This window comes from Lissotriton vulgaris, chromosome 10 (assembly GCF_964263255.1).
Source record: "Lissotriton vulgaris chromosome 10, aLisVul1.2, whole genome shotgun sequence".
Taxonomy (NCBI): domain Eukaryota; kingdom Metazoa; phylum Chordata; class Amphibia; order Caudata; family Salamandridae; genus Lissotriton; species Lissotriton vulgaris.
In genome coordinates this window covers 17,493,578-17,521,200 of record NC_141698.1, presented here as the reverse complement: position 1 = coordinate 17,521,200, position 27,623 = coordinate 17,493,578, and the positions used below count along the sequence as shown (strand labels likewise).

The following is a 27,623-nucleotide window of genomic DNA, read 5'->3' as shown; positions in this document are numbered from 1 at the left end:
GGATCACGGAGCGCTGATTGGTTGACCAAACAGGTCTGTTGCGGAAGTGATTCGAAGTAGAACATGGCGGATTTCACCGAGGACCTGCCCGGCGAAGGGAAAGTGGAGGGAAGCGGGCTCAGGAACATCACTCGCGAAGCGGCGCTTGAACTGAGCGGATACAAGCACGCCTGTCACGTGATGCTGCACGCGCCCGACCCCGAGAGCAAGCTGTTCGGCCGCATCCCGCTGCGCCACGCCGTGCTGGTGAGGGCACCACAGTGCGCATGCGCGGTCCAGTCCTGAGGGTCCATGGACCATAGCATTGCTTCTGTTCGTTGTGTATCCCATAATCCTGACTTCCAGCCTCTCCACGAGTCTTATTGTGAAAGTGTCCACACCAGTTAACCACCTCGCCCTTCGTGTCAAACAGCATTGCATTTTAAAAGCTGTTACTCGACCTGAAGCTAGTTAAAGGCTTTCCTTTGGCTCCATTTCATGTGGCGATAAAGATCTCATGTACAGCAAGCAATAGTGTTGCGGCGTCAGACCTATTCACCAAAATGTTTGATCCTGGGCACTTCATAGTGTCTGTCCCTCTCTAGTCTCCTCTCTCCTCTCCTCTCCTCTCCTCTCCTCTCTTTTCTCTCTCTCTCTCTCTCCCCCCACCCCCCACCCTATTCTACTTGGACAACAAAAGCACTATGAATCGGACAGAGTGAAAGAAATAAAAGCACCAAGGGCGTAATCCCAGGACAGGGCCCAGCTTTGTTTTCATTCACACATTTAGGGTTCTTTATAGAGATTATCTTTCTCTATCCGCATATCTAAAGGCAAATGTGTTTCAGGAACTTTAGTTGTGAGCCATCCCTCCTGTGTTGAAACTTCTACCACGCAATAAACATGCATGCTGCACTGCGCATAGGCAGCAGAAAGAAGAGAAGGCAGCACCATGCTGCAGTGAGTCGGGGTGAAGTGTACCCCTAACAACGCGGTGAGGCCTACTGTCAAGGTGGGAGCACTAATGAATATACACACACTCGGAAAAACAGTGTGGGCCAAGACCCCGAGCGGGCATGCGCCTGTTTATTTATCCCCAGGGGTGTGCCTCTCCCTTGGGTGACGCAAAGTGCAAAACTGTAGTGTTCGTGCCGGGTGGCACAGACTCTACATCCCTCCTTTCCTTTAGCTTCGTACTGCTTCTCAATGGATGCAGTTTTATTACACTGTGCAGCACACAAAGTCTCGAAACCTCTGGCTTGGAGCCGGGTTCGGCAGTAGACCCTACGTCTGGCTCTGGGAGCTGGAACTTTGCCCGGCTTCCTCAGGACTTGTGGACATGGGTAAATCATCCTTGAGTTGCACAGAGGTGTTCCTCTTGGTGGATGGAACCTCTTGTTCTGTCAGCTTGGGGTGAGACACCACTCACCTGTGGAGAGTGTGGCGGCGACATGGCTTTTTCCACCAGTGTGTTGTGTTTGGATTATTCTTCTCCTTCTGGTTTTGATCCATGTACCTTCTTGAACCACAATATGTTATGCGCAATTGTGCACAACCCTGTCTTCGCTGACACCATCGTGCCTGGCACGTCCGTGACCTCTCACACATTCGGTTCAGAGGGTGTTCGAAATTTCCAACCAGGGTGCCGATCCCGCCCTTATGTTGGTCACCTGCGTCCTTCTGGACCTGCTGGCTTGTAGATTGGTGGCTGTTCTCCTGGCCTGCATGGCTTCACCATCGAGCTCCTCAAGGTGCCAGGCAGGGTCTGTTGGTATACTGTCTCGAGTGTGGGGGAGCCTGCCGGAATAGTAGGTGTCACGGGGCACATCGAGTCGTGCAGTGTGGGGTCTGGCGGTACGCGTTAAAAAAACGTTGCAGTCAGCCGTCTAAAGAAGGATGCTCTTTTAAGCTGGATTCCTCCCTGTTGTACGAGGATTTCCGCCTCACCCTGTCATTTGTCCTGATAACCAATGTAAAAGATATCCAATGTGCATTCTTTGCTATTGAGCTTTCAATAAAAATGTTTTTTAAAAAAATAAGAAAGCGCTGCAGGCATTCTTCCGACTCTTCACCCTTTTCCACCCCAATATTCAGTGCTTGATTCAGGGTTCTCCTAAACCTCACCATTGGCTTGCAGATACTGCAGTGTTATCTTGCAGTGCCGGGCGTCATGTGCCGCCAGATAATCCTAGAACTCCTTGTCTTGAAAGGGCGTTCCATTGTCAGACCGTGTCTCTTCTGGGAACCCTATCATCGCAAATGTCTGGTCGAGAGTGACCTTCACTTGCAGGAATGCTGTGGACAACACAACTTCCACAATGGGAAACTTGGAGTGAGAGTCTATTAGAACGATCGTGCTTCTCTCGTCCGGAAAAGACCCAAAGTCCATGCTGACCTGTGACCATGGTTCTCAACACAGTTCTTCTGTGAGGACTGGAAGCTGCACCGGGTCACTACTGGTAATGGTGCAGGGGTGTCGTCAACCATGGCATCCATTCCAGAAAACCAGACTTTGTTCCAGAGGCGGACTTTCGTCTTGGCTATTCCTTGATTTCCTATGTGTGCGAGGCTGACTACTTATTGCTGTAAACTACATGGGATCATAATGTTCGTACCTCAGCACTATTCCATGGGGCCCTTCACTGAGCTCACTGCGTGCTTTCCATAGTTGTTGTTGCGTCATCTGGTCTTCCACGGTCCTCATGCGGCCACCGTACAGAAAGTGCTGCCACATCCTGTCAGCCAGCGCTTTCTTCACCTTGCCCAGGTTCTCATCCAGATTCGTTGGGGTTCCTACTTCTTCCAGGGTCAGTGCTTTGAGGCATGATTCTTGCATCATCACCCTCACCAGTTCATCAGTGTCCTCGCCGTCGGATGGTGCTGCCAGTCTCACCGTGATGTGGTGTCATGATAGGAAATGTGCAGGGTTGTTGATACCCAGACGGAACACCACTTCAAGTTGATCTGCCTGGAGCTGTACCTCCCATCTTTCAATTCTTGGTGGGGCCAGAGTGGTGTTTCTACAAATAGGGGGATCGGCGGTTTGTGGTCTGTCACCACTCCGAAGTCATGCCCATATAGTTAAAGGTAGCACGCCCACTTGATGGCAAGAGCTTTTCTCTCTATTTGGGCATGTCTCTGATAGTGACTGCTGGCGTAGGCAACAGGGACCCACTCCCTCTTGGTTGGTTCTTGTAGGAGGATGGCCCCCAATCCGACAGGGCTGGCATTGACGACTACGTCAATGCGGCAGCTGGGGTGGAAGTATGCCATCACGATCTTGTCCATTAGAGCCTCCTTTATGGCTTAAAATGTCCTGTTTGTTTCGTCTGTCCAGTCCCATGGTGCTCTGTTCTTCGTGAGAGCACGTAGGGGTTCTGGTAAAGATGCCAGGTTCGGGTTGAAGCAGCCGCAGTATGTTGCCATCCCCAAAAAGCTGCAGACGTCAGTCTGGAATGTGGGCAAGAGTGCTGAGCAGATGGTGACAGATTTCTTTGGGTCGACCTGTAGCCCCTCCAGGAAGAAGATGTATCCAAAAAACTCCAACGATTCCTGGTTGAAAGAGCATCTTGCCCTGTTGAGGGTTAGGCCACTGTCTGCGAGATACTGGAGTATGCTCCTCAGATGCATATGGTGTTCCTCGAGTGTTTTTGAAAATACAAGAATGTTGTCGCTTAGGTTGATGACTCCATGTAGTTCTGATAGTCTCGCGAATAGCGTTCTGGAACACTTCAGCAGCCAACAACATCCACAACCTTAGTCGTTTGTATCTCCTTAACCCCACTTGCGTGGAGAAGGTCGTTAAGTACCTGCTTTCTGGGGCGAGTTCAAGCTGGTGGTAACCTTCATTTAAATCAAGTTTGGAGAACCATTTTGCTCTATTTAGGTCCGCCACAACATCATCCATTGACAACTAGTGGAGATACCCATGGTGTGGGGCCAGAGCCTTTTTCAGAGACCCCCACTTATTCCAACTTCCGTAGTTCTTCGACTTGTGGGTGTAAGTGACCGGGTACCGTCCAGTGCCTCAGTGCAGTCGGCTTGACTGATGAGTCGATGTGTAACCGGAACTGTTTGCCCTTAAGCCGTCGGAGGCCTTCGAGCAGCATGGGGAAATCATGTAGGATAGCATCGGCATGTAGGTTGAGGACTTGGTTTGCGAAGAAGACCAGTTCCAAGTCTTTGGCTGTATGACGGCTGAGGAGGGTGCCTCGATTCCCCTCAGTGACGTGGAATCTGGCAGGGCAGCCATGTCCTTCACTGGCTACCTCTACCTCAATTACCTCTCTCAGGGGGAATGGTTTAGTGGTCCCTCCATACGTGTAGATCTTTGCGCGGGACGGAGCACTGTCCACCACAAACACATCGTCGTCTTCCACTCTAAGCCATAGCTTGGTCCTGGCGGGGTGGGGTCTTCCTGTCCCAGGGGGTCGTCTAGAGATAGCTGTCTGACTTCAGCTGCCGCTCTGCCTTGTCCAGTGGCATTTGTTCTTAACCATCCAATCCTATACACTCTGGCAAAATTGTTAAGCTTGCCACACCAGGAGCATGTTTTGCCTTTAGCAAAGCATGTGTTGGTGGGAGGGTGCTCCATGCCACAGTTTCTGCAGGACCCCCTTCGCGGGCATACTTGTGTTCACACGTTGGGTTGGTGGGCGTCTTTGAATGACGTCTGCCCTCTCTTCCTTGTAGATCTTTGCTCGGGACTGAGCACTGTCCATTGCATTAACAGACGCTCCTGTGTCAATGAGTGCTTGAACCATGGATCCTACTACGAGTATTGAGCACATGGGAGGTGGTCTGTGCCGTGGACCAGCGTGGCTTACGAATGACACCACAAACACATTGTCGTCCTCCTCTCTAGGCCATAGCTCGGTCGAACCATCCTCGAGAGAAAAGTGAGATGGAGAGAGCGCCGCATGATCAGGATGCTGCGCTTGCTCTCCCCATTGTTCATGATGAGGCCAGGGCAGAGGCGAGAGAGGAAGCAGGGTCCACGTGCTGGCAGCACCTGTCGGTGCTCTTCGCGCCTTCGCTCACTGACCTTGACCTTGATGGGGAAGGATCCGTCTCCGCTGCTGCCAGCTGGGCCTTTTTGGGCCCTGGTTGCGACCGCCTTTCCTCAGCGGCTTCGTCGCTTTAGGGCAGGTAGGTGAGCGGGCTGCGAGAGCGCCGCTTTGCATGCGACGGGAGCTGCCGTCGGGTGCACCACAGCAGCGCCGATGCTGCTGCTATGATGCTGCTCCGCCTGCTGCCACAAACACAGTGCAGGCGCCTTTGCTTGAAGCGGTGGCGGCGTGGGTGAAGACCCGCCTCACCACCGGTTTAGTGAGTTGGGTTAAAGCGTGCCCTGAACCACGCAGTGAGGCCTACTGCCAAGGTGGGAGCACTAATGAATATATGCACACTCGGTAATTCAGTATAGGCCAAGACCCCGAGCGGTCATGCACCAGTTTATTTATCCCCGGGGGCGTGCCCGCCCTCTGGGGTGATATACAGTGCAACATTGCCGGGTGGCTCCGACACTACACATGCCAGATAGCTAGTGGCGTCTCACTAAATAGCTGAAATCCTTTCGATTGAGCGTTTGTAATGGTTCCCATGCAAGAAGCAAAAGGTGGGATTTTGGCATCCCTCACCTGGCCCTGTGGGCATCAGGACAAACCATCAATGTGGGGATTTTTTTTTAAAAGCCCTTCTTTTTATTTAGCATTTTTTAAATAACATTTGTAGGTGAATCAGTGCATATTTAACTACAATGAAGGCATGTGCTTTACACTTTCTGTCATATATTTTGTACATGAATTTTCCTTTGACCAAATGCAGGACAACCCTGCTGAAAAGAGGACGATTGATTGGTCTCCCTTCTGGGGAGCACAGCCACCTATTTCCATAGCAATCGAAGGCATGTAACAGAAAGACCAGGGAGGCAGACTTCAGGTTTGTTGAATGTGTCCTAGCAGTTTATTCTCTTGATCAGCAATTCTTCCAGGACAGAATTGTGTCCTCTACAATAGCTGTATGTAAAAGAGGGTTGAAGTAAACTACATTTTCCGCTGTTGGTTTTGAACGTATCGGTACGAAAATCACAAGTTTACATGCTATTGACCATTGAAGCTTCCCCTTTCTTTGTGAATGTACCAGTGCATTGACTGGTCAAGGTAAGGATGTACCGGGCACAATTACTGCCTAGGTCCAGGAAGAAGCTGGAGTGTTGATGTGTTCTGGTATAGGCACAGGTGTGAGGACCAAAACAGTAGATAAGGGTGCATCTCTTCAGACTGTAACCATAAAACGTAAGGAAGTTCTTTCCAAAAGTTACAAGCATCTCTGTTAAGCAGTAAGTTTGCTTCAATCAATGCTTAAAGTGAGATTCTCATTATGTTCTTATGATTTTCAGAAAGTGTTGCTGTCATTTGAGCAGTTTGGGACACCTTAAATGACCCAACACATTTAATCTTAAAAGGTATCAGCAGCTGAAAAAAACATGGAAGCGGATGCCTTTATACTCGGAAGCCACAATGCATTCCAAACAGTGACGTAGGTGACTGATTATTGTGCTCAAGCTGGTGGCATCATTTATTTAGTTCTAGATCTGAAAAGCTTTTAGCTGCATTAGTTAATATATCATGTCCTACGTTTGTTGTGCCAGTTGTCTGTGGCATTGGATAGGTAGGTTTGGCTGATGCCTCCGGCATGATACATGGTTCTGGAATGATTAGTGACACAGTGTGAGCCCATCTACAGGATGCCCTGAGTGCGGACCCATCTACAGGTTCAGTAATGTTCCGTTTGAGGAAATTGTTGATTTAATCTTCACATTACTTTTAAAAGTTGCAAGATATGCCACAAAAATGCTGAATACTGTGCTTGATTGTTTCATCTGTGGGTAAGATCTGTCTATCCTTGAGTTTGTCAGTATCTTGAAAGCAATTTGGAAACTTCTTCATGTTGTTGACATTATCACGGGCAGTCATTTTTAGGTCTCGCCCTGGCGATTACTGCGCGAAGTACTGTCTCGCCGCGAGACCTATAGTCACCGGCTATGCTTTCAAGGAGATGTGCAGGCTGCAGGCCGGACTGGGAATCTGGATGCGCGCGCCTTGTGCATCTCCTTTCCCCTTTGAGAGGCAAGGCACTTTCACTTTCCATGCCTAAGACGTATCAGCGCACTAGCGCGCCCCACTCACCGGGCTGCTGTGCGATGCTGAAACACACCCTGCCCCTCCACTTCACCCAGGCCCCCTCCTGGGACCCGGGACTTCTCTGCATTTCCACCGCTACCGCGGGGCTCTCCCTTCCTAATGGGAGCCCCGCATCAACGAGCAACACTGGCCTCTTCCGGCCACGTCACAGGCTCCGCCCATGTCACGGGCAAGTATGCCTGACTTCCTCATTTTGCCCCCGCCGCAAAGGTGATTTTGTGCTTGTTGATGTACACTTGAAAACTCTGAGATTGAAAATGACATCAACTGCCTGCCGGGGTGTGACTATCCGACTCCACCGGTCTCCAGTAATTTTTATAAATAAAACCATAGTGGTGGGCAATAATGCTGGTTGTTTAATACACTAACTGGTCGCAATATTAGCCGCACAATTTGTATTAATATTTGGTAGGCGGAAAGGCTAAATAGCATTTGAGGAATATAAGTATAATAGTCTCTTTTCGAATGCTAAAAACTGGCAGCATGACGTTAAAATCACGTGACACAAATTTAGACTACAATTCCCAGAAGCGCGAGCGCGACACAACTTAATGCCGGAAGGACACGCCAGATAGTGTTTCCTGTAGCGGAACCACTTGGCAAGTTGAGTAGATACGGCAGATCTGACCCAAAAGAACTGGAGGTGAGCATTTGAGCGTTAATCTATGCTTTAGAGCAAAAGAGGCACAGCGATACACATATGGTTCCCAATATGACATTGCAGGAAGTCTTTTTAATAAAATGATGGTATGTCGTGCATAAGTAAGAGCAGCATGACTGCAAGTGCACCCGTGACTGGCTAGAGAACTGATGAAAGGGATGCCGTTTTTTTCCTTCAGCATCAACCTGTTGTGACTCCTACATTGACATAAACTGCTGGAACTGGTGATTTGTTATCGGATAGAATTTCCTCATAAGGTATGTAGGCTATTTGTGAAAAGCAGTACCACAATGCTAATTAACTCACTTCAATGGTAGTTTTTTTGAAATTGAACTTTATTGTCCACAGAAGGTCAAGAGTACTTGTCTTCTTCTCTTTTCTCGTCGAGCCCTATCTCTTTCTCCCTCCATTTAACCATGCTTGCAACTCATTGCTCTCTTGTCCACAGGTAATATGTTGTTCTCTCTTTCATCCCTCCTTTCTCCAGGATTCTCTCCTCCTTTTTCTCTCTGAAACACCTTCTCTCACCTTTCATTTGTCCACCTACTTCTCTCCCTAAAATCCATTAAATCCCACTGTCCAATGTCTGTTTTGCCTGCAAAATATCAGATTTTGATGTGTTTCATAATAATAAATATAAAAGGGGCACCAATGACTTGTCCCCCATCCCTTGATATAGTCTGCCAAATTCCAGGGCCTGGACAGGCCTCCAATGGGATAAAGATAGGCAGCACTAGGCCAGAGACATTTGTTTACTCAGGATCGGGACTTCTTGTGGGACAAACATTGGAAATTCCTATTCCTCAAAAAAAAGTCTCGGCAACCACAGGCCCAAATTAAAAACAGCATTAATGTTGTATCATCTGTGTTGCCAGCATCATTAAATTACATTACAGTGATTAAAAACGCACAAATCCGTGGTCAGTATCTATATTTATAATTTGTATTTGTGCGTCAAGAATTTATTTCCACGAGGCACATTAATTCATAATAAGCACATGATTAAAGGTTTAGGAAGCATGTCTTGCGTTTCATATATCAAATTAGTGTATGTTTGATTTAGATTTGCAGTACAAAAGGGGGTGGTGATGGACGGAGCATCTGAATCAATCAAGCACTCACACCCAGTCAAAAGATCTGGGTTTAATCCATCACCGTTCTTTAGCCCACTCTGCCACCCCAGTTCAGACATGGCCATATGCAAATCAGTCTGACCCTGTGCCTCATGGGAACAGTCCAGCCCGAACTGCCAAGCCATGTCTTCCCTGGACTGGAAACAAGCTTCCGAGGACCGGTTTCTGGCATTCCAGCCGTCTTCAGCCCGGCTTGCTTGAATCCAGTGGCAAAGTGAGCAAGGGACTCGCGTCTGAGCATACCCTGCCACACTTATGGCGGCCAAAAGCGGTACAAAAGGGGGTGGTGATGGACGGAGCATCTGAATCAATCAAGCACTCACACCCAGTCAAAAGATCTGGGTTTAATCCATCACCGTTCTTTAGCCCCTTCTGCCACCCCAGTTCAGACATGGCCATATGCAAATCAGTCTGACCCTGTGCCTCATGGGAACAGTCCAGTCCGAACTGCCAAGCCATGTCTTCCCTGGACCGGAAACAAGCTTCCGAGGACCGGTTTCTGGCATTCCAGCCGTCTCAGCCCGGCTTGCTTGAATCCAGTGGCAAAGTGAGCAAGGGACTCACGTCTGAGCATACCCTGTCACACTTATGGGGGCCAAAAGGGGGGATCCAGCAAAAGCAAGCAGGACTTTATCCCATGCACTGAAAGTATCAGGAACACTTGCTTCACTGTTGACATTGAGTTTCTTCCCTTCTGAAGCCCACATGTAGCAGACCGAGGACAGCCAGAAGGGAGAGACAGTGGAGGCAAGAGCCGCACCTGTGGGCTGAGGGACTCCTTAAAATGCCTACAGGTTAGAAGTACTTTTGATGCAGTTTCTCTGTGCACAGCAAGCATTTCTTTGTGTACCAATCAAAAGCCTTTACAGAAAGCATAAGAGGCAAACTTCAAGTTCGTTCAACAGGGGCCCAGTGGTGTGGCAGATGCTGGTTTATCCAGAGCAAATCTTTCTGTGACTGTGTTCTTCAATGTTTGCGAACCTTTGTGTCGCCCTGCCTTCCTCCATTTTTGCCCCACTTCATTTCCCAAGCGCTAGGAAAAACACATAGCTCTACACAGGAAGTAGCACCTGGCGTAGATTACAGCCTAAATGTATCGCACAGATAGCCCAGGTATTCAATAGATTTTACCTCTTTTCAACAGAGCGCATCCATTTGACAAGGAAGGCATTCTATATTGCCGTTGTACGTGCTTTGTGTTAGTCTGCAAGCACAAAAGTGAGCCCATAGAGTGGGCGCAGTGCTGCTCTTAAGAGTATGTAAACGAGATCAGTGTTTCAAGAGTTCTTCCTCGAGATCCATGTCCACCTGCACTGCCTGCTCCAGTGGAGAAACCTCCTTCCGTGCCAGAGCATCAGAAACAAACATTCGCAGAGTACAGACGATGAGAACACCCTCTATCATCACCAACAAACCTTACTCTGCTGGATGGATATCATGGGAGCCAGAGGGGGTCAGATAGTGCTGCAGAGACTATTTCTACTAAGGTTCAGCCTCCCACTTACCACATACAGCGAACTTCTTACTTTGTTCTAGACATGTGAATCTAAAAAATGCTTGCTTGTAACTGTGTCTTCTAAGTTGGTATATTTCATAGATTTGCACGTGACATGCCCACCCTCCTGTTGGGGCAGTGGTATTGGAGGGCGAGTGTGCTTTAAGAATCTGGACACCTTGATACCCTTAGAAAATTCTTAATTACTGGAATAGTGAAAAAAAGATGTGTGTAAAAGTCACACCGTCGCTGTGATGCTGCATGCACTTTTATGGAAGAAAATCCAGGCCAGACCTATATAGGCGATAAGGACATGCTGTATATTCCTAGTCTGACCACATGACCAAAAGGCTCTGGAGTTTGATTCTGGATACCTGAACGCCAGTTCTTGCATTTCTTGCTGTGGCAGAGCGGTCTGAGCTGGATCTTTGTAGAATCCTCCGATCGACATACGCTTCAGTCGTCAGTGTTAACATTTTTCATACTGAGAAATGTACAGTCTTAGTTCGTGATCCAGTACCAGCATAACCTGGATTCCTTCAAAGTATCCTCAATCTTGTTCCTTGTTGAAGTAGGCCCAAAAATTGGACTTTGTTTGCATAATGACTATCTGCAGTTTACTTCTTGCAAGCGTGGACTTGATTGCTGGAATCTACCTTTGAGTTTCGAAATGTTGAATCTCTAAGACTTTTATCTTTACAGTAGGAGTCCTTGAATTGTCAAGCTGTCCATTCAAGTTCTCTAGCCCACAGTCGAAGAATTAATTTTGGACTGAATGGAGAGGGTATTAATTTGGCAGAGCTGTTGCTTATGTTCTTTTTCTGGCATCACCAGGGAAGGAGTCCTAAAGATGCAGGTTTTTGCCTTAGTTTGGACATGCAGCTCTCTGACTTTTATATTTGTTGGTCCTCCAAATATTCTTCCAGGGAAGGTCTGCAAAATTGCAGACAGACATTGGCTCCAGAGAAGACCGGATTTCTTCAAGTTTAAAGGACTTTGCTTCCAATAGAAAGGCATTTTCTTCAAAAGATACATTCAGGCGTTGCTTGTTTATAAAACAACCCCAAATAGAAGCTTTCTCTGCACAGAGTAGGCTGGTGTGTTTCAGTGCCCCCCACCATAAAGACCAGGTACTTTCACGTCCAGGTGTTGATGGTGCAGGTGTTGGGTTCAGGCTGAATTCTAAGACATTGCTTTGGTGACTTTAATGCATGGTGAGTCATAGAGCTTGGTTTTATTTCTTTTCAGTGAAGTGAAGATGTGCACATGCATCTGTTGAGTGCATCCAGTGTCTTTTATGCAAAGTAAACATCCTATAGTTATTCTTGTTTGAGGTTTTAAGACCGAATGGGTCTGATAGTTGCGTTTTGACCCTTTTTAACTAGAAAATAACAGCTGTATGTCACTTTCATACTTTTGAAAGCTAGCAACGTTTTCTACTACGTTTAACTGTGCACATTCAGCATGACACCCCCTTAGGAGAGAGGGGGCTACGAGGTACCAGACCATGAGATCTAATATCTAGCAGCCCAATGCCATTACTACAGATTCTGGTACCTTCCAGACAGATTTATCCCGTCCTTAATCCAGATAGGGAACAGGCATAGCCCACGCCCCCACTCTATGCACTAATACCATGTGGTTGTGTATACCCCTCGATACCTTCAACCTAGTTGCAACAGCCTGTTGTTCTTAGAACCGTGTCGGCAAAATGTTTAGCACGCAATTCCCATACTCTCCAGAGGCACAAATGGCGAATAATCTAGTATTTCTGCTTGCAAATACAAGTGGAGTCCTGGACCTACTGAAAAGGGCGAAAATAAAGGAAATGGGACAGCTGTTCGCAGTAGGCCCGTTTATTACACCTGCACAATTTAGTGCTTCATGTGCAACCAAACCATTAGACATCATCCTCTACAATATGATATGTTACACAGCTCGTGCGAAACTGAAAGAATTCCCAACCGAGCCAAACGATTGACCCAACTGATTAAATCCTCCAATGCAATGAAATGGGTCTTGAGACTTTATGGCCTGATGTCCGACAGGAGACCGATCTGAACACTGCGACATAGGCGGGCTCGGGAAACCTACCTTGAGATGGAGATCCCCGAGGTAAATTGGAAATACTGCTGTCAACAGACAAAAGCGGTAGCTATAAACCATAGACCTAAGATACTTAATTAGAGGGCCTACCACGCGCCACTTGAACAGTACAACATAGACCCAGGTCCGCAATGATAGGCACTCTGTAACGCAGAGCAAGCAGACATGTCTGAATGGTCTGGTTCTATTCCCCAATGTATATGTTTTTGGAAAGAATTATTAAACCGCATGTCGCAGATTACAGAACCCCGGATCAGGCCAAATCCAATAACTGTGTTACTGGGATATGTTAAGCTTGTCGCTGCACCAGTCCCTGCACATCTCCTGGCCAAGCGAAGATTAGCAATGCGTTGGCGCAGAGAGGCTGCACCACAGATGGCTAGATTGCTTCAAGACATGGCAGTTTGTAATGAAAAGTGGAAGGTTATGCCACACTGCAAGCTCCTACTTCCACGCCTAAGGATATATGGGGCCCACAATGTTCTTACTAGCAAGAAGAGAAGCTCTGCCGGGCAATACACAAGCTTCGGATGCCTAAATGTAGCTAATTAGCCTGTTGATTATGCAAATGTTGGTAGAGAAGAAAAGTGGCGATGTCAAAGTCTTACTCTGAATGTGATTAAGAAGTGGTAAATCTGTGTAATGTCTCATGTTGTGGCTTCTTCAAACCTGTAGCGCCTTAATAGGCATAATATAGAGATGTTATGTTCTTTCGGATAATGCACGCAGGGTATGCAATACATTGTTTTATATTGATATGACTCTTTGTATTGTTGATCATTGATGAAAGAAAAACAAATTGTGCAAATCCGATGTGCCTGACGGTACAGATGTGAGTCTGGTTTGCTGTACATTGAATTCTGAGTGGAACGCTATTGAGCCGTCTCAGTTGATCTTCCTCACTTCAGCGTAGTCACTGATGCTTCACGCAGCGGGAGAGTGGTGGAAGTCATTGGTGAATGTTGGTACCTTCCTGGCTGCTACCCAAGAGTGGCTTGCTATGGTCTTTGTTAGTGTGACCTTTGTGGCTGGCTGTGTTGTTACTGTAACCAACAAGAGATTTGATCCCAGAAAATCTTATTTTGGACTCCACCATCTCTCTTGAAGTTTCTGGTTTGCACAGAACCTGTGTACGGTTGAGCTCTTTGAGTCTGAGTCGAGATGCCCATCCTATGGACCTGCAGTGACCTTTAATATTGGCAGAGATGCTGCATTGCCGAGTTCCAACTGCATCCAAAGGTCTGCTTCCTTGTCTGAGTAAGCGGTGAGAGGGTGAGTAGAAGGCAAGTTTCTGCCAGAGATTAGTACCAGACCAGGGCGTTGTCTAGGTTTTTCTCCTTCTACTCTGGTTTGTGTAGATTAGTCCAGGTGGAAGTGAAAATATGGCCATTATTTTTTCCAGCATGGATATGGCATTTAAAAAATGAGCAGCGTCTGTGTTTGCGTCTCCATAGTTGAGATCTTGAGTTTGTTTGCAGATCTGATCATGACATGATTACATCTTGTGAGGTGATCTGTGAGTGAAACTCCTGCTGGTAGATTGGCTTCTGAAAAAGCTGAGCTGCAGTCTGGATCTGAACTGTGCTAGGTCGTCTGTGAGGTTGTGTGGGAGTAGCTTTTAAGGCTTGATAGCGGTTCCCAAATGGTTACTGCTCTTACTTCCAATGCTGAGCTTTCTTTTAGAATTTGGGCATGGGTAATGGCTCTGGGCTTAGTCGGGACCATATTGTCTTGCCCTTTTGGACTGCCAAAGGGGAGAGTGTAAACATACTCCAGTGTCTAATGACGCGTGAACTGTGCTATGGTTCTATGACCTGTCTGACCCCGTATTGATTCTGCGCAGTGGCCTAAATCTCAAGCCATCTAGGACATTACATGTGAATCTCTCTCCAGCAATATTTTGTGTGCTCTCCACTCTTAGATTCTTCTAGACTGGGAGAGCGCACAAAATATTGCTTAATCCGCTTCACTCCCTCTATTTGGAGTGAGTTAAGCCTGCGGGGAGGCTACAGGTCGGTGGCAGCTCTTAATTGATCGGGGTAGGGGTTCTCCTGCACTAATTAGCAACCAGCCTACTTGCTGTCAAAAAAAATCCTATCCGCAACTCATAACTCACTTCTGGACCTCCCTTACTTCAGACATAAGAACCGAACCATGCTCCTATCGTTGAAGACAAAAACCAACCCTTCCCTATTTATTCCAATGGTGGCGCTTCGCCCTGATCCAGAGATTAATCCGTACAGTCTTTGTTCTACTGTTCAAATGTTTACTGTTCATTCTATTTTTGTGTCATGTTTTCTTCATTGTAAAACACACATACATTCTGGTTGAGAAAACTATGTATAAACCTATAAATAAATGGAACATTTCTTTTCCTTCTGAGAGTTGTGTGTGCAGTATTTTTTTCAGTAGCAAAATGGGGAGAGTAATTTTTTAAAAACTGCAGAAAAGCAGCGATGCCGTACATCTGGTGCCTCTCTTAAACATTCATTTTCAATTCATTACACTAAAGAAAAACCTTCCAGTCCCTTGTACATCAATTACTAACGTGAAACTGTTTTAGAAATCCCTCATTGTAGCTATATAGCTGTAGTCTCTAATTTAGCCACCTCTTACCAGTCTTACATTGCCTCAACCCCAGCTTTTGAGCCTCTACAGCCCCATGCAGCCTTATCAAGTCAGTGAGTGGGCTGTATGCCTGCTGCTGCCATCTATATGTAACTCGCTAGTTACTTGCTTGGATCCCAGGATGACCGATTCCGTCCTTCATGCTTTTGGAGTTGATTAAGTGAGTCCAAGTTGTGAACTATATTATTGCAGCAAAGTAACCCGCTGATCTGTCTCGTGTATCACAGAATTATCCACCCTTTTCCTTTCCTCTGCAGATGATGATGCGCTTTGATGGTCGCTTGGGCTTTCCTGGTGGCTTTGTCGACCCAGAGGATGTGTCTTTAGAGGACGGGCTGACCAGGGAGCTGACGGAGGAGGTTGGGTGGGGTGAGAACCTATACCCCATAACTGCGGAGGATCATCTGAGCTGCCAGGTTCGCGAACACCCCCAGAAGATGGTCACCCACTTTTACGCAAAGCAGCTGACCCTGGAAGAGATATCGGGAATTGAAGTGTCCGCGACGCATGCCAAGGAGCACGGGCTTGAGGTAAAGCGAGATTCTTGAAATGTAGGTGCAGATTAGATTAGGGAAATGTACTATTTCTCACGCTGTAAAGGGATAACTAAAGCGCATCTTTTTGTGGTTAGTCATTTGGAGCTTTTCTGCAGCAGTTTGTCTGGTGTATGTGTGCTTCAGGCATTCAGACCGCCTCTAGGGTAATCCGTATTGGTTTCTCCACTAGGTGCCACAGAGACGTGCATTTTGTTGCAAAATGATTTCCTGCCCGGTCATGTTGGATGAGATAATAGATTGTGTGTATGGGTGGTTCTGTCTCATTGAAAACGATTTTGAAGATCTTGCCTGAGCTCTTGAACGATTGTTCTTTCATTAAAGCCTAATTAATATCAATCTAATATGTTTGCCTATATACAGGATCCAACAGTACCTTTCTTCTAAATAAATATGTTTATCAAAATCTCTCTCTCTCTCTCCTGCATATGTCTTCCTGACAGTTATGCTCCAAATGAGTGTGACTTTTTAAGGAGGTGTTTTTTAGTTACAAAATAGGGGAGACAACTTACTTGTGGCTAAGCTGAACATTTTTGGATAGCACATTGACAGAAGTGCTGATCTTCTGGCCAGTGGAGGGTTCTGACTCTATTACAGACCTAGTTGGAGCAGCATCTTACGTCTGTCGCCAGACATGAATACTACCATTCTCACCTAGTGGGATTTAACCTGGACCGCTACCAGTTCGATGTCTGGATACCTTTTGCTTCTAAGATCTTGCTGAACATTAAGGTACAGGTTGCCAGGTCCTTTCTCAACATTTGGAGGCTTTTCATTGGCAGTGGCTTGGATTAAGGTTCCATATTCCTCCTGTAAGATGGGGAACATACGCAGAGTGCCCCGGTCTTACTGAGGCCCAGGACTCTGCTTCCAGGATCTTGCTAGAAACACAAAATGCCGGAAGCTCGTCATCCATAGGTCCATCTAAGTCCCAATGGCCCAGCATGATTTTATTTTGGTAGTCTACCATGAAAAGGTCCTTGACACCGGTTTCCCAACAAAGATTTAATTCCTAGACAATAAAAGAAATACAGGGCTTTGGAATAGGATTGTCTACTGCTCTGCAGTAACTCTCATTCTGGCTCCATGATCACATCGACTGTCGAGGAAAAAGTATCCTCCAACTTCATTGGAACGCTTGAAAATGAAAATGAATTGATCATAATGGAGGAAGAGTTTTGGATGCCATGTTGAGGGCAGGAAGACCCCATAACTCGGATGGATCTATAGGAACGTGTCTTATACGAGTGCTAAATAACAGTAACAGTAACAGCAACACATTATTGCTTTGGGACCTTTTGGTCCAATTTACAGAGGTCCTCGAAGAGACCCTCAACTGTCTAGATAAGAAGAAAACGCTTTGCAACCTCCATTTCATAGCCATGTCAAGAAATTTTACTGTGGGTTGAAATCCTGTTTTAGCAGAAACATAGTCAATCACAGAAGCCTTCTGCCATCGGCGACAGCAGATCAAAGTAATAGAAAATGTCAGTTATTGGCAGATAATGAGTTAGTTCCTCGGGTCCAATTTCACGCACCTCAGTTGGAGGAAACTGTGTTTGAGTCCCATACAACGGGGGTAGGAATAGCCGAAGATTATACAGCTCTTTACAGACTGATCTATCTTGTGCTTCAGTAACGCACCCCCAAACATTCCACCTTCAAGAATGCACAGGCTCCTCCACGAGGACAAGCTCTTTAAAGTAATGGATGTTGTTCTAGGAAAGATTACAAAAATCTATCTGCAAAGATTGGAAGGTTGAATCCTCTCCTGCTAAGAAAATAATGCCCAAGAAATGGGTTTAGACACGTTCTAATTCCAACAAGTGCAAAAAAGTGAGAAAAAGGAAAGTGCAGCTCATTTGCTCTCTTATTCCAGGGATACCCACATCTTCAGAAAAGGCAGTGCATTTGTGCTGTAGACTGAGAGAAGTGTAACAAAAACACCCTTGCTGGGATTAGAAGGCTGCATGAACTTCCTAACTGTTCAGGGAATATGTACTTAAAATGAAAAGTCTGCGTGCCGGACACCAGGGCCGCTGTTCCGGTCCTCCACTCCATTCTTGCAGAAACCTCCGCAAAGGCAGTTCTAGTACAAAGCATCAACACAATGACCATGATCTATCCCAACACGCGGTTTGAAACGTGATCCAGGACCCCCTTGAAAGAGGAACTAGACTCTTGCTCACATTTTGAAGATCAGAGTAGCCCATTTACCAGCTGTAATGAAAGCAGATCTACTTAAGAGAATGGTCTTGGAAGAGCTGAAATACTCCCAGGAAAGTTTGACGAGTGTGGAACAAAACAGTAGAAATGCAAGCTTTCCAGAATTCACAGCGATAATCCTCTGGAAATCTTAATGATTCCTATATTAAAAGCGGAATCGCAAAGCGCACGGCATAGTTCAATTAAATACTGAAGCACCGAACACAGCTAGTCTAGGAGTCCCGAAGTGGACACACAAAACTACATTTCTCTAATGGTACACTTCCCAAATTGCAAAAGTAGACACAAAATATTATTTTCTTATGTCTTATTCACATTGCCTCCCTTAGGAAAAATCCAACACAGTGCCATATGGCCTGTAAGAGTGAGAAGATAATAAAGTGCTGGTCTATTTTAAATTTAAAATGGCCTCTTCTGCTGTCAAAAAAAGATAAGCTGTATGTGCTATTAAGTTCATTGTATACCGTATTTCCCGGCGTATAAGACGACTGGGCGTATAAGACGACCCACCGACTTTTCTTGATAAAATGTAGGTGTCGTGCTATACTCGCCGTATAAGACTACCCCTCTTCCAACGCAGTCCTGCATAGCCATTTTGAGAATTTATTTTGGGCTTATTAGCGATTCTTGCCCAACATAGCAGCTCAAATCGGAGAATGTCTCACATGGATCGCACTGTTAAAAGGACAGACTCCAAGGACATACATCCAGTTAATTAGGCAGACCGCCCATGCAGAAAATATGACCTTCAGACGGGTGAGTACAGTCAATTTGAGTATAGCATTTCACCAAGCTACTCATACTCCGGCCTGCCTTCTTTGCCAACACTTATCTTAAGTTCAGCCATAAAGTGGAAAATATCAGCCTACCGGTATGTATTTTCCCACACTGAATCTACATAAGCTATTAATTTGTTCTACAAAATACCTGCCTTTGTTTTCTGTACATCACTTATTGGCTTTTGCTGATGCACAAATTTCCCCCTTACCATCATTCTTGATCGACGGTGTTGTGCCGCACCCTGTGAGCTTAAACTCCCCTGCTGCTTCACAGGGAAATAAAATAATCAATTAGAAAAGCAGGCTACAACTGAATTAAAGAATAGGATTCATAAACCACAGACTTGGTGTATTAGGATGTTGGAATCTACGGTACGGTAACTCCTGTTGAAGCGCAGACTCTGATGTTTGCTGAGGGTGAAGGATTTCAGCTCCAATGTCAAAGTCGGCACTGAGGTGGAGCGTTGTTTGATTTGGCACCCGGCGTATAAGACGACCCCCGACTTTCAAGAACATTTTAAAGGGTTAAAAGGTTGTCTTATACGCCAGAAAATACGGTATTTAAAATGATTTATTAAAGATTTTACATTAAATAAAAATGAGAAATCAAGATGTCATGTCTGTTTTTACCAGATGTAGCAAAGAGTAACAAATTGTAATCTGAAGAAGCGGAATCCTGTGTCCTAACATTGTGTAAGAGGATATGGACATATACGATATAAGGCCAGAGTTTTAGTCTGGGAATTGAGGGGTGCAGGACAAATAAGTTAAACTGCATGAGTTTAACTTATTTGTCCTGCACCCCTCAGTATACGTCTTGTATAAGTGATTTTAAACTTATAATTCTAAGAAATTCCTCCAGGCTTTGTAAGAATGTTGTTCTTTGCTAAGTATTTTGTAAGGTCTCTTCCATAGGACCAGATGGTTTAAGCGTATGTTTTGGAATTAATTTAGATGCACTCAGAATTAAAAGTAATGTTGCATTTTTTTTTAGTGTTGGAGCTATTGAAGTTGTAAATGACCATGTCTTTTACCCATATATTTTGGTTTGGAGTGGATATGTGTAGTGGGATTATGTGCTTTGGATTATAATTGTTAGTTGTGTAATGGTTTGGAGTGGATTTGTGTAGTGGAATTATGTGGCAGGGTGTGCAGTGGAAAAGGAACATGGGAATCACAGACAACGAGAGACACAGACCCTGCATGCGCCTAAACTAAGGAGAGAGCAAAGACCAGGAATGGGGAGATCGACAAACTTTAGACACTTCTTGTGTGGACAAACACTGTGTATGCTATCTCCTCTATACAGCCAGTGCTCAAGCCAAAACAAAGAAATATAGAGCGTGCCCACACTACAGTGCGCCCGAGCACTGAGTACAGCACAGTTCACATTCCTACACCCATGGGGAAAGCAAAATAGAGTGGTACTGAAAGTGAGAAAATCTGAGATCCAGAAACGCAAATGACACCAACTACAGACAAATGGATGAAGTCTGACTGAAACTCCTTGTAAGTAACTGTTATGTACATAATTCTAACCCCTTCTGTGCGCACAACGGGAGGGGATTTCTTTTCCTCCCCTAAAGCCTCGTTTCTGTGGAATGATGATCAGCGTGCACTCCCCCTCCCCCCGCGAAGGGCGATCCCCAATCAGTGATCCACCCACTACACACTACCAGGGCGGGGGGAGCGGCCCCTTGGGCAAGGGCCTTCACCCCCCCCCCCAAAAAAAGTTGGCCAAATTCAGTCTTTCTGTCCCCCTGGGGGGCAGTGGCCCCTAATCTGCCCCACAGAAAGCCCACTAGGTGCCAGGGATTTTTTTTGGGGGGCAATTGTTTTTAGGGTGGGGGCTGCCCAAAACGGGCATTTCAGTACCCCCACCCTCCGCCACAATAGCAGCCTTTCTGCCAGATAGCAGTGGCACCTCCACAAAAAATAGCCACAGACCTTGGGAGCATATCAGGCGAACTCCCCTGATTTCCCCTCCAGGGCAGCAGAAAGCCCACTAGGCACAGACTTTTTTTTTTTTTTAGCAATGTGCCTACTTGTGGATTTTGGGCCCTAGCACAGCTGGCACATAGGGAAACCTCGCAAACCTATACATTTTTGAAAAAGTAGACACCCAGGGGAATCCAGGATGGGGTGACTTGTCTGGCTCTCACCAGGTTCTGTTACCCAGAATCCCTTGCAAACCTCAAAATGTGTCCAAAAACACATTTTCCTCACATTTCTGTGGTGGAAAGCTCTGTAATCTGTGTGGATCCACCAAATTCTACCTACCCCGCATTCCCCAAAGTCTTCCGAGAAAAATGGTACCTCACTTGTGTGGGTGGGTCAAGTACCCACGACCGGCAAGGGCCCAAAACCTATTGAGGCAACATCAAAATTACCTATCACAAAACAACCTGGTTTTGCAAGGGGGGGGTCCCATGAGTGTTTGGCCCCGGAGTCAGGAGCCATCTAGGGAAACCTACCAAACCCACACATTTCTGAAAATTCAGCAAGGTATGGGTTGCATGGGTTCCCCACCATTTCCCTACCCAGAATCCCTGCAAACCTAAAATGTATGTGTGGGAAAGCTTTGGAATCTGCGTGGATCCACAAATTTCCTACCACCCAGCATTCCCCCACGTCTCTCGATAAAAATGGTATCTCTCTTGTGTGGGTGGGTCAAGTATCCGCGACAGGCAAGGGCCCAAAACCTATTGAGGCAACATCAAAATTACCTATCACAAAACTATTTGGTTTTGCAAGGGGGGTCCTATGAGTTTTTGGCCCCGGGCTCGGCGGCCATCTAGGGAAACCTACCAAACCCACACATTTCTGAAAACTAGACACCCGGGGAGTACAGCAAAGTATGGCTTGCATGGGTCCCCCAACATTTCCCTACCCAGAATCCCATGCAAACCTCAATTCTGTAGGGGGAAAAAAAAATTCTCACATTTCTGTGTGAGAAAGTTGTAGGATCACTGACTGCCACAAATTGCCTACTACCCAGCGTACCTCCAGGTCTTTCGAAAAAAATCGTTCCTCACATGTGTGGGTAGGCACAGTGGCTGCAACAGGAAAGGGCCCAAATTGTACTGTGGAGACTGCAAAATTACCTATTTTTCTGTATAGATATTTTCATCGGTTCTACCATTTTGTAAGAGAGATTTCTTGTTTTTCATAACTTCTGACTGTTTCTTCATTTTCTGTCTTTGCTTCTTTATACTTTAATAAACTTCAAACTTAAAAAAAAAAAATTACCTATAACAAAACTACCTGGTTTGGGGGGGACCAGGTTATTTGGCCACAGGCTTGCGCCATCTAGGGACACCAACCAAACCCACACATTTCTGAAAACTAGACACGAGGGTGAGTCCTCTGGGGTATGGCTTGCGTGGAACACCCAATGTTTCCCTACCTAGAATCCCCTGCAAACCTCAAATTTAGCTGGAAAAAAACACATTTTCCACATTATTTTGCTGGTTAATTGTAATCCTGCTTTTCAAATAAACAAAAAAACTTGTGTGCGAGTTTTTAAAACCGCAGATATAGAATTTTTTGGAACAGCTGCAGTTATAAGCGAGCGGAGCTGAGAAGAGAGCGGGAAGAGAAGTGGCTGAGAATGGAGGAGGATTGGGGAGATGAGAGGCTGAAGCAACAGTGAAAAGTGGGAGGAGGGTGATTTGGGGACGGAAGAAGAACCAGCTGAGGCTGAGCTTGTTCAGAAAGGCAATAAACACAACAAGCACGAGCCTGAGGCAAATGAATGGGACTAACATAAACCAGCACAAAGATCCTTTCATCAAGCTGGCGAAAAAACGATATGAGGCAGGCAAACTAAAAAAACAATGCTCACCAGGGTAATAAATAGCCTGATGAGTAACAGGACATGCAACAGGGAGGTTAGAAAAGGAGGGACTACTAAGCATAATAACCAAAGAAAAGCAGCCATTTACGAAGGACAGTAAAATTAGCCAATTAGAAAGATGGGCAGTGCTTAAAGCCCGTATTCTAGATACAGCATGGCTCAAAAGTGACTGCGTATGTGCTGCCTAGGTGAGACCTAAAAATAAACACAGTATGTTGAAAATATTAACTTCGATTTGCTGGTACATCATTGCATTTAATTATGTATGCTTGTGAATGACTTTTACAACGTGCACTTAACCCCTTCGATGCGGATGACGGCCCCCAGCCGTCATGCATCATGGGGCTCGTGTGCTGATGACGGCTGGGGGCCGTCATGAACCCGCCCGCTCGCGATTCTGCTGCACAGGCGCAGAATCGCGGCAACGCCCAAGGGGTTAAAGGCTTTGCATCGCTTGATTTTGTTTGTAAACACGCACCCAAATAAAGTCTTTAAAATGAAGTGATAGAGGTGTGATTTAGCCACAGAGGACCTTGGAGCAGTGAGTGAAAACGCGAGCACTTGAGTTAAGTGCTCTTTAGCAAAGAAAGCAGTAGTTCCTGAAACATATCCTAAATTGGAAGCAGTGAAGGGATAGTGTAGTTGGTCCATGCTCTCAGGGAGATCTAAACACAGGAAGAGGCATGACCAATTCATGCCACAAACACATTGGGAGAAAGAATATGAGAGCGATGAGGGAGACAGCGAATGGGAAGCTTATGGGTGGACTGAAGCCTACAGAGTATACACAATTCAGAAAAGGGGGTGGTGATGAACAGAGTGTCTGAATTGAGCAGACCACTCTTACCCAGTCAAAAGATCAGGGCTTGATCCATCACCGTTATTTATCTCACTGCCCCATCCCAGCTCAGAACCTGGCTATATGCAAATCAGTCTGTCCCTGGCCCAGTGCATCATGGGAACAGGGCAGACTAAACTACCAAGCCAATTCTTCACCAGAAAGGAGACAAGCTACCGGAGACCGGTTTCTGGCATTTCAGCCGTCTTCGGCCCGGCTTGCTTGAATCCTGATGGAGCAGTGAGAAAGGGACTCATGTCTGAGTATACCCTGCCACACCTATAGTGGCCAAAAACAATTCAGAAAAGGGGGTGGTGATGAACAGAGTGTCTGAATTGAGCAGACCACTCTTACCCAGTCAAAAGATCAGGGCTTGATCCATCACCGTTATTTATCTCACTGCCCCATCCCAGCTCAGAACCTGGCTATATGCAAATCAGTCTGTCCCTGGCCCAGTGCATCATGGGAACAGGGCAGACTAAACTACCAAGCCAATTCTTCACCAGAAAGGAGACAAGCTACCGGGAGCTTGTTTCCTTCCCAGTGTAAGAATTGGCTTTTGTAGTTTGGTTTGCCCTGTTCCCATCATGCACTGGGACAGGAACAGACTAATTTGCATACAGCCAGGTTCTGAAACTGGGATGGTGCCGTGAGCTAAAAAACGGTGTTGGATCTAGCCCTGATCTCTTGACTGGGTGAGAGCTTTCTGCTTAATTCAGAGACTCTGTCCCTCACCACCCCTTGTTGTAAATATTTTTGTCCACCCTAAGCGTGGAAGGGTATTCTCAGATGTGAGACCCTTGCTCATTGCACCATCAGGATTCAAGCAAACCGGGCCGAAGACGGCTGTAATGCCAGAAACCGGTCCCCGGGAGCTTGTTTCCTTCCCAGTGTAAGAATTGGCTTTTGTAGTTTGGTTTGCCCTGTTCCCATCATGCACTGGGACAGGAACAGACTAATTTGCATACAGCCAGGTTCTGAAACTGGGATGGTGCAGTGAGCTAAAAAACGGTGTTGGATCTAGCCCTGATCTCTTGACTGGGTGAGAGCTATCTGCTCAATTCAGAGACTCTGTCCCTCACCACCCCTTGTTGTAAATACAAAGTATACACAGCATGTGTCTTCGAGACCACGCATGCGCTGTCCAGCTGAGACCTGGAAAGGGCAATTCAGTGATTAAATGTAGTATTTAGATGCAGGAAAGTTAGGCACTCTGTCTGGATCAACCGTCTGACCTGTCAGAGGATCTGACACTGCTTCCTATTTCTTTGTCGACACTTACACTCTCCTCCCTCTTGGCGACCAGGTTACTTGATGATCAGAGGTCCTAAACCAGGTAACCGACCCACTGACCAGACAGAGAATTGCTTGAGAGTGAGGACTTCACTGGGGACTTGCAGGTTAAATATTTATCAAGTTTGTTGTTTGTTTAAATGTTTTTCTGTTCATTTGATAAATGATACTTTGTTGTGATTTAGGTAATGTAGTTTACAACAGCACCAGAGTGATTTACAGCACTAACCTAATCTGGTATGAGCACCCAAGGAGGACCCCCAAGTCCTCACCCCTCAGCTGAGTGATATTCACATGCTTTAAAATCACCTCTTTGGCTGTAACCTGTATTTAAACTTCATGAATGATGACATGCCTCCACAAACGGGGCAAGTGAATTATGCAATATCAGACATACATAAGTACATGATAAGAGGCTGATTGTGTGACCCTTTCTAAAACCATTACAACATGCAGAGACTCTCGCTGGCTTGAGAGCAGGATGGCGGTAGAGACGAGCTTTGGAACAGGATGGCAAAGGGTGGTGAGTCTGCACATCGTAGGCTAGGGTGGTGTTAGGTGGTGAATGGGTAAGTAGGGAGTGGTATGCCTATGAAGAGGAAGGCATTGAGCAGAGGCCATCCAATCAGTGATCCTGCAGGCAGGGGGCTGTGTACATGTGAATAGGTAATTGGGGAGTGGTGTGCTTCTGAATAGGATGGAAGCGAACATCCCATCTGTGAGCAGGGAGGCAGGGGGCGGTGTGCTGGTAAGTAGGGCTTGGTGTTCTGGTGAATAGGATGGAAGGGTATTCCAACTTGATGGCAGCCTGATGTGGATTTGAATACTAGAGCGAAAGGCACCTTGGATCTTGGATGGAGTGCAGGCCAGGAGCTTGACTGATCTTTCTCTCTCTGACCTAGGTTATGGGCATGGTGCGTGTCCCGCTCTTCACCATGCGAGACGGTAGCGGGGGGCTGCCTGCCTTTTTGTCGAACCGCTTCATCGGCAACTCGCGGAGCCAGCTGGTGTACGGGCTGCGGGTCCTGAAACTGGTGCGTGAAGACAAGCTGTGGGAGGCCGCCCGGGCGAGCCAGGTGCGCTAGAGATGGCGCTGGAGAACCACCATGTGGAGAAGTTGGAGAGAGCTCCCCACTTAGACTCTCCCGCCCCATGGCACACTTATAGCTGAGATGAATTGGTTGTGACTGGAAATGTGGCCGTTTTAGATGCACAATGAGTTTCCTATGTCATTATTTTTTTTGACCATCGCTTTTTGATTGGGCTCGGGCGCTGTTCATTTTACGCGGTAACAATGACCGTTCTTGCCCCTTTTCTTGTAAGAGCTTCAGTGGTTTATGAAACAAGATATACCATTGACACTGCGGTTCATGAATGAAAGCTCTTTCCAGCCAGGTTCCGCTACAAAGACTTTTGCCTCTAGTTGAAAGCGCTTGGAAAGGTAACTGCTCCTGGAGTAACTGCTGTGCACCGTGGCGTTATTCCTCTTGTGAAAGAGCCATGCGCCTCCACAGTATGTACACGGCGATGCAAGAACTTGTGAAGCAGGTGAGCCGGTTCCACTCCCATCCTCGCCTCTGCTGTCAAACGAGTTAGTAATTTAAAGCAGCGACTCAGAGGCACCAGTGGTTCATTTCTAGGCGGTGCAGGTACCGCTGGGGCCATGATCTGGCCCTTGAATATAAAGTATAATTGATAACGCCCTCTTTTAGAACAATTCAATTAAACATCAGTTGCCATGCCGACTTTGGTGCAGCAGGGGTATAGTTCTGAAGATAACTCCTCATCTAAATCACCACGGGCACTTTTCATTCAAAGTGACCACACTAGCCCCAGACTCTGCTGGGGAAGGGAACTAGAGGCAAACAGGGCGCTAGGAGCCTGCCAGCTCCAACATAAACTGTTATACACAAATGAGACCGCTCCCACTAAAATGACCTAAATAGTTCTCAGGGGTGTTATGTGTATGTGAGTACAGGCATCTCACAAAAAGTGAAGGACTGGCCTCCCACACCACCTGGTGTCATGCTTCATCATCGGCTGTCATCGCCCTCTAAAAACTTGGCTAGATAGAGGGCGGCATACACCTGACGACAGGGATGCACTTCTAAACTAAGTGGGGGCCCAAAGTGAGTGAGTGAAATTAAAAACCATTACAGCTGCCTCGCTGAATTTTAATAGACTAGGTAACTGTATGGTATCTAAAAACACGTGAACAGCGGTATGGGGGAAGTTATGAACCCCTCGCCGTGTAAAATTGGGTCGACCTGTTTCTGCCTAGTGTCAAGGGAAAATGCTTCAAGCAGGAAAAAGATGCTTAATGACAGTGCTCAGAGTGAGGGAAAATAAATATGTAAGACTTTCGGTATGGAGTGGAGTTTGGGTTTCCGACATACCCAGATGTGAGAGAAAACCATCTAAGGCTGTTAAGAGGTTGGACAGATTTTTTTTTTTTTTTTTTTTTTTAAAGAAAATGTCTTTTGTATGTTCGTTTTCCTTGTAAATTTCTAATGCTATGAATTTTCGTACAGTGTCATTGCTTCGAAGAGGAGATTGTTAACCCAAGTTGAAAACAATACGGTCATATTGTTTCCTTATGTTTTTTTGTACTTGTTAATTTGTACTTGCGTTCCCTTTACTGAGTTTGTCTTCTGTGAACCTTGAAATAAACCTCTCTGTAAACTGTACTAAGGCTTTATGCTCCTTTTTGGGTTGGGTGTACAGGATGAGTCGTGTCTTTTGTAAATTCACATTCTGTGACTGTTTCCCCAGTCCAGTGGAGCTCTGTTTAGTTTAGATCTTTACTTTCATTGTGGACGTTACACTTCAACTTGCTTCGACTCACTACGAAAAGGGGTCCAATCCCAAAC

General features: G+C 46.2%; 1 protein-coding gene across 1 annotated transcript; it reads left to right on the top strand.

Annotated features, from left to right (window-relative positions):
• LOC147684341 (U8 snoRNA-decapping enzyme-like) lies at nt 1-27,440 on the top strand. Its single transcript, XM_086940242.1, has 3 exons — nt 1-246; nt 15,465-15,737; nt 25,656-27,440. The coding sequence occupies exons 1-3, from the start codon at nt 64-66 to the stop codon at nt 25,836-25,838; spliced, it is 639 nt and encodes a 212-aa protein (XP_086796368.1). The 5' UTR covers nt 1-63; the 3' UTR covers nt 25,839-27,440.
• Nucleotides 27,441-27,623: the final 183 nt, after the last annotated feature.

Bases quoted from the DNA above. Each gene is read 5' to 3' on its own strand.
- LOC147684341 (XM_086940242.1), top strand. From the start codon at position 64: ATGGCGGATTTCACCGAGGACCTGCCCGGCGAAGGGAAAGTGGAGGGA. The intron at 247-15,464 runs GTGAGGGCACCA...TTTCCTCTGCAG, and splicing joins CGCTGCGCCACGCCGTGCTG to ATGATGATGCGCTTTGATGG. The intron at 15,738-25,655 runs GTAAAGCGAGAT...TCTCTGACCTAG, and splicing joins CCAAGGAGCACGGGCTTGAG to GTTATGGGCATGGTGCGTGT.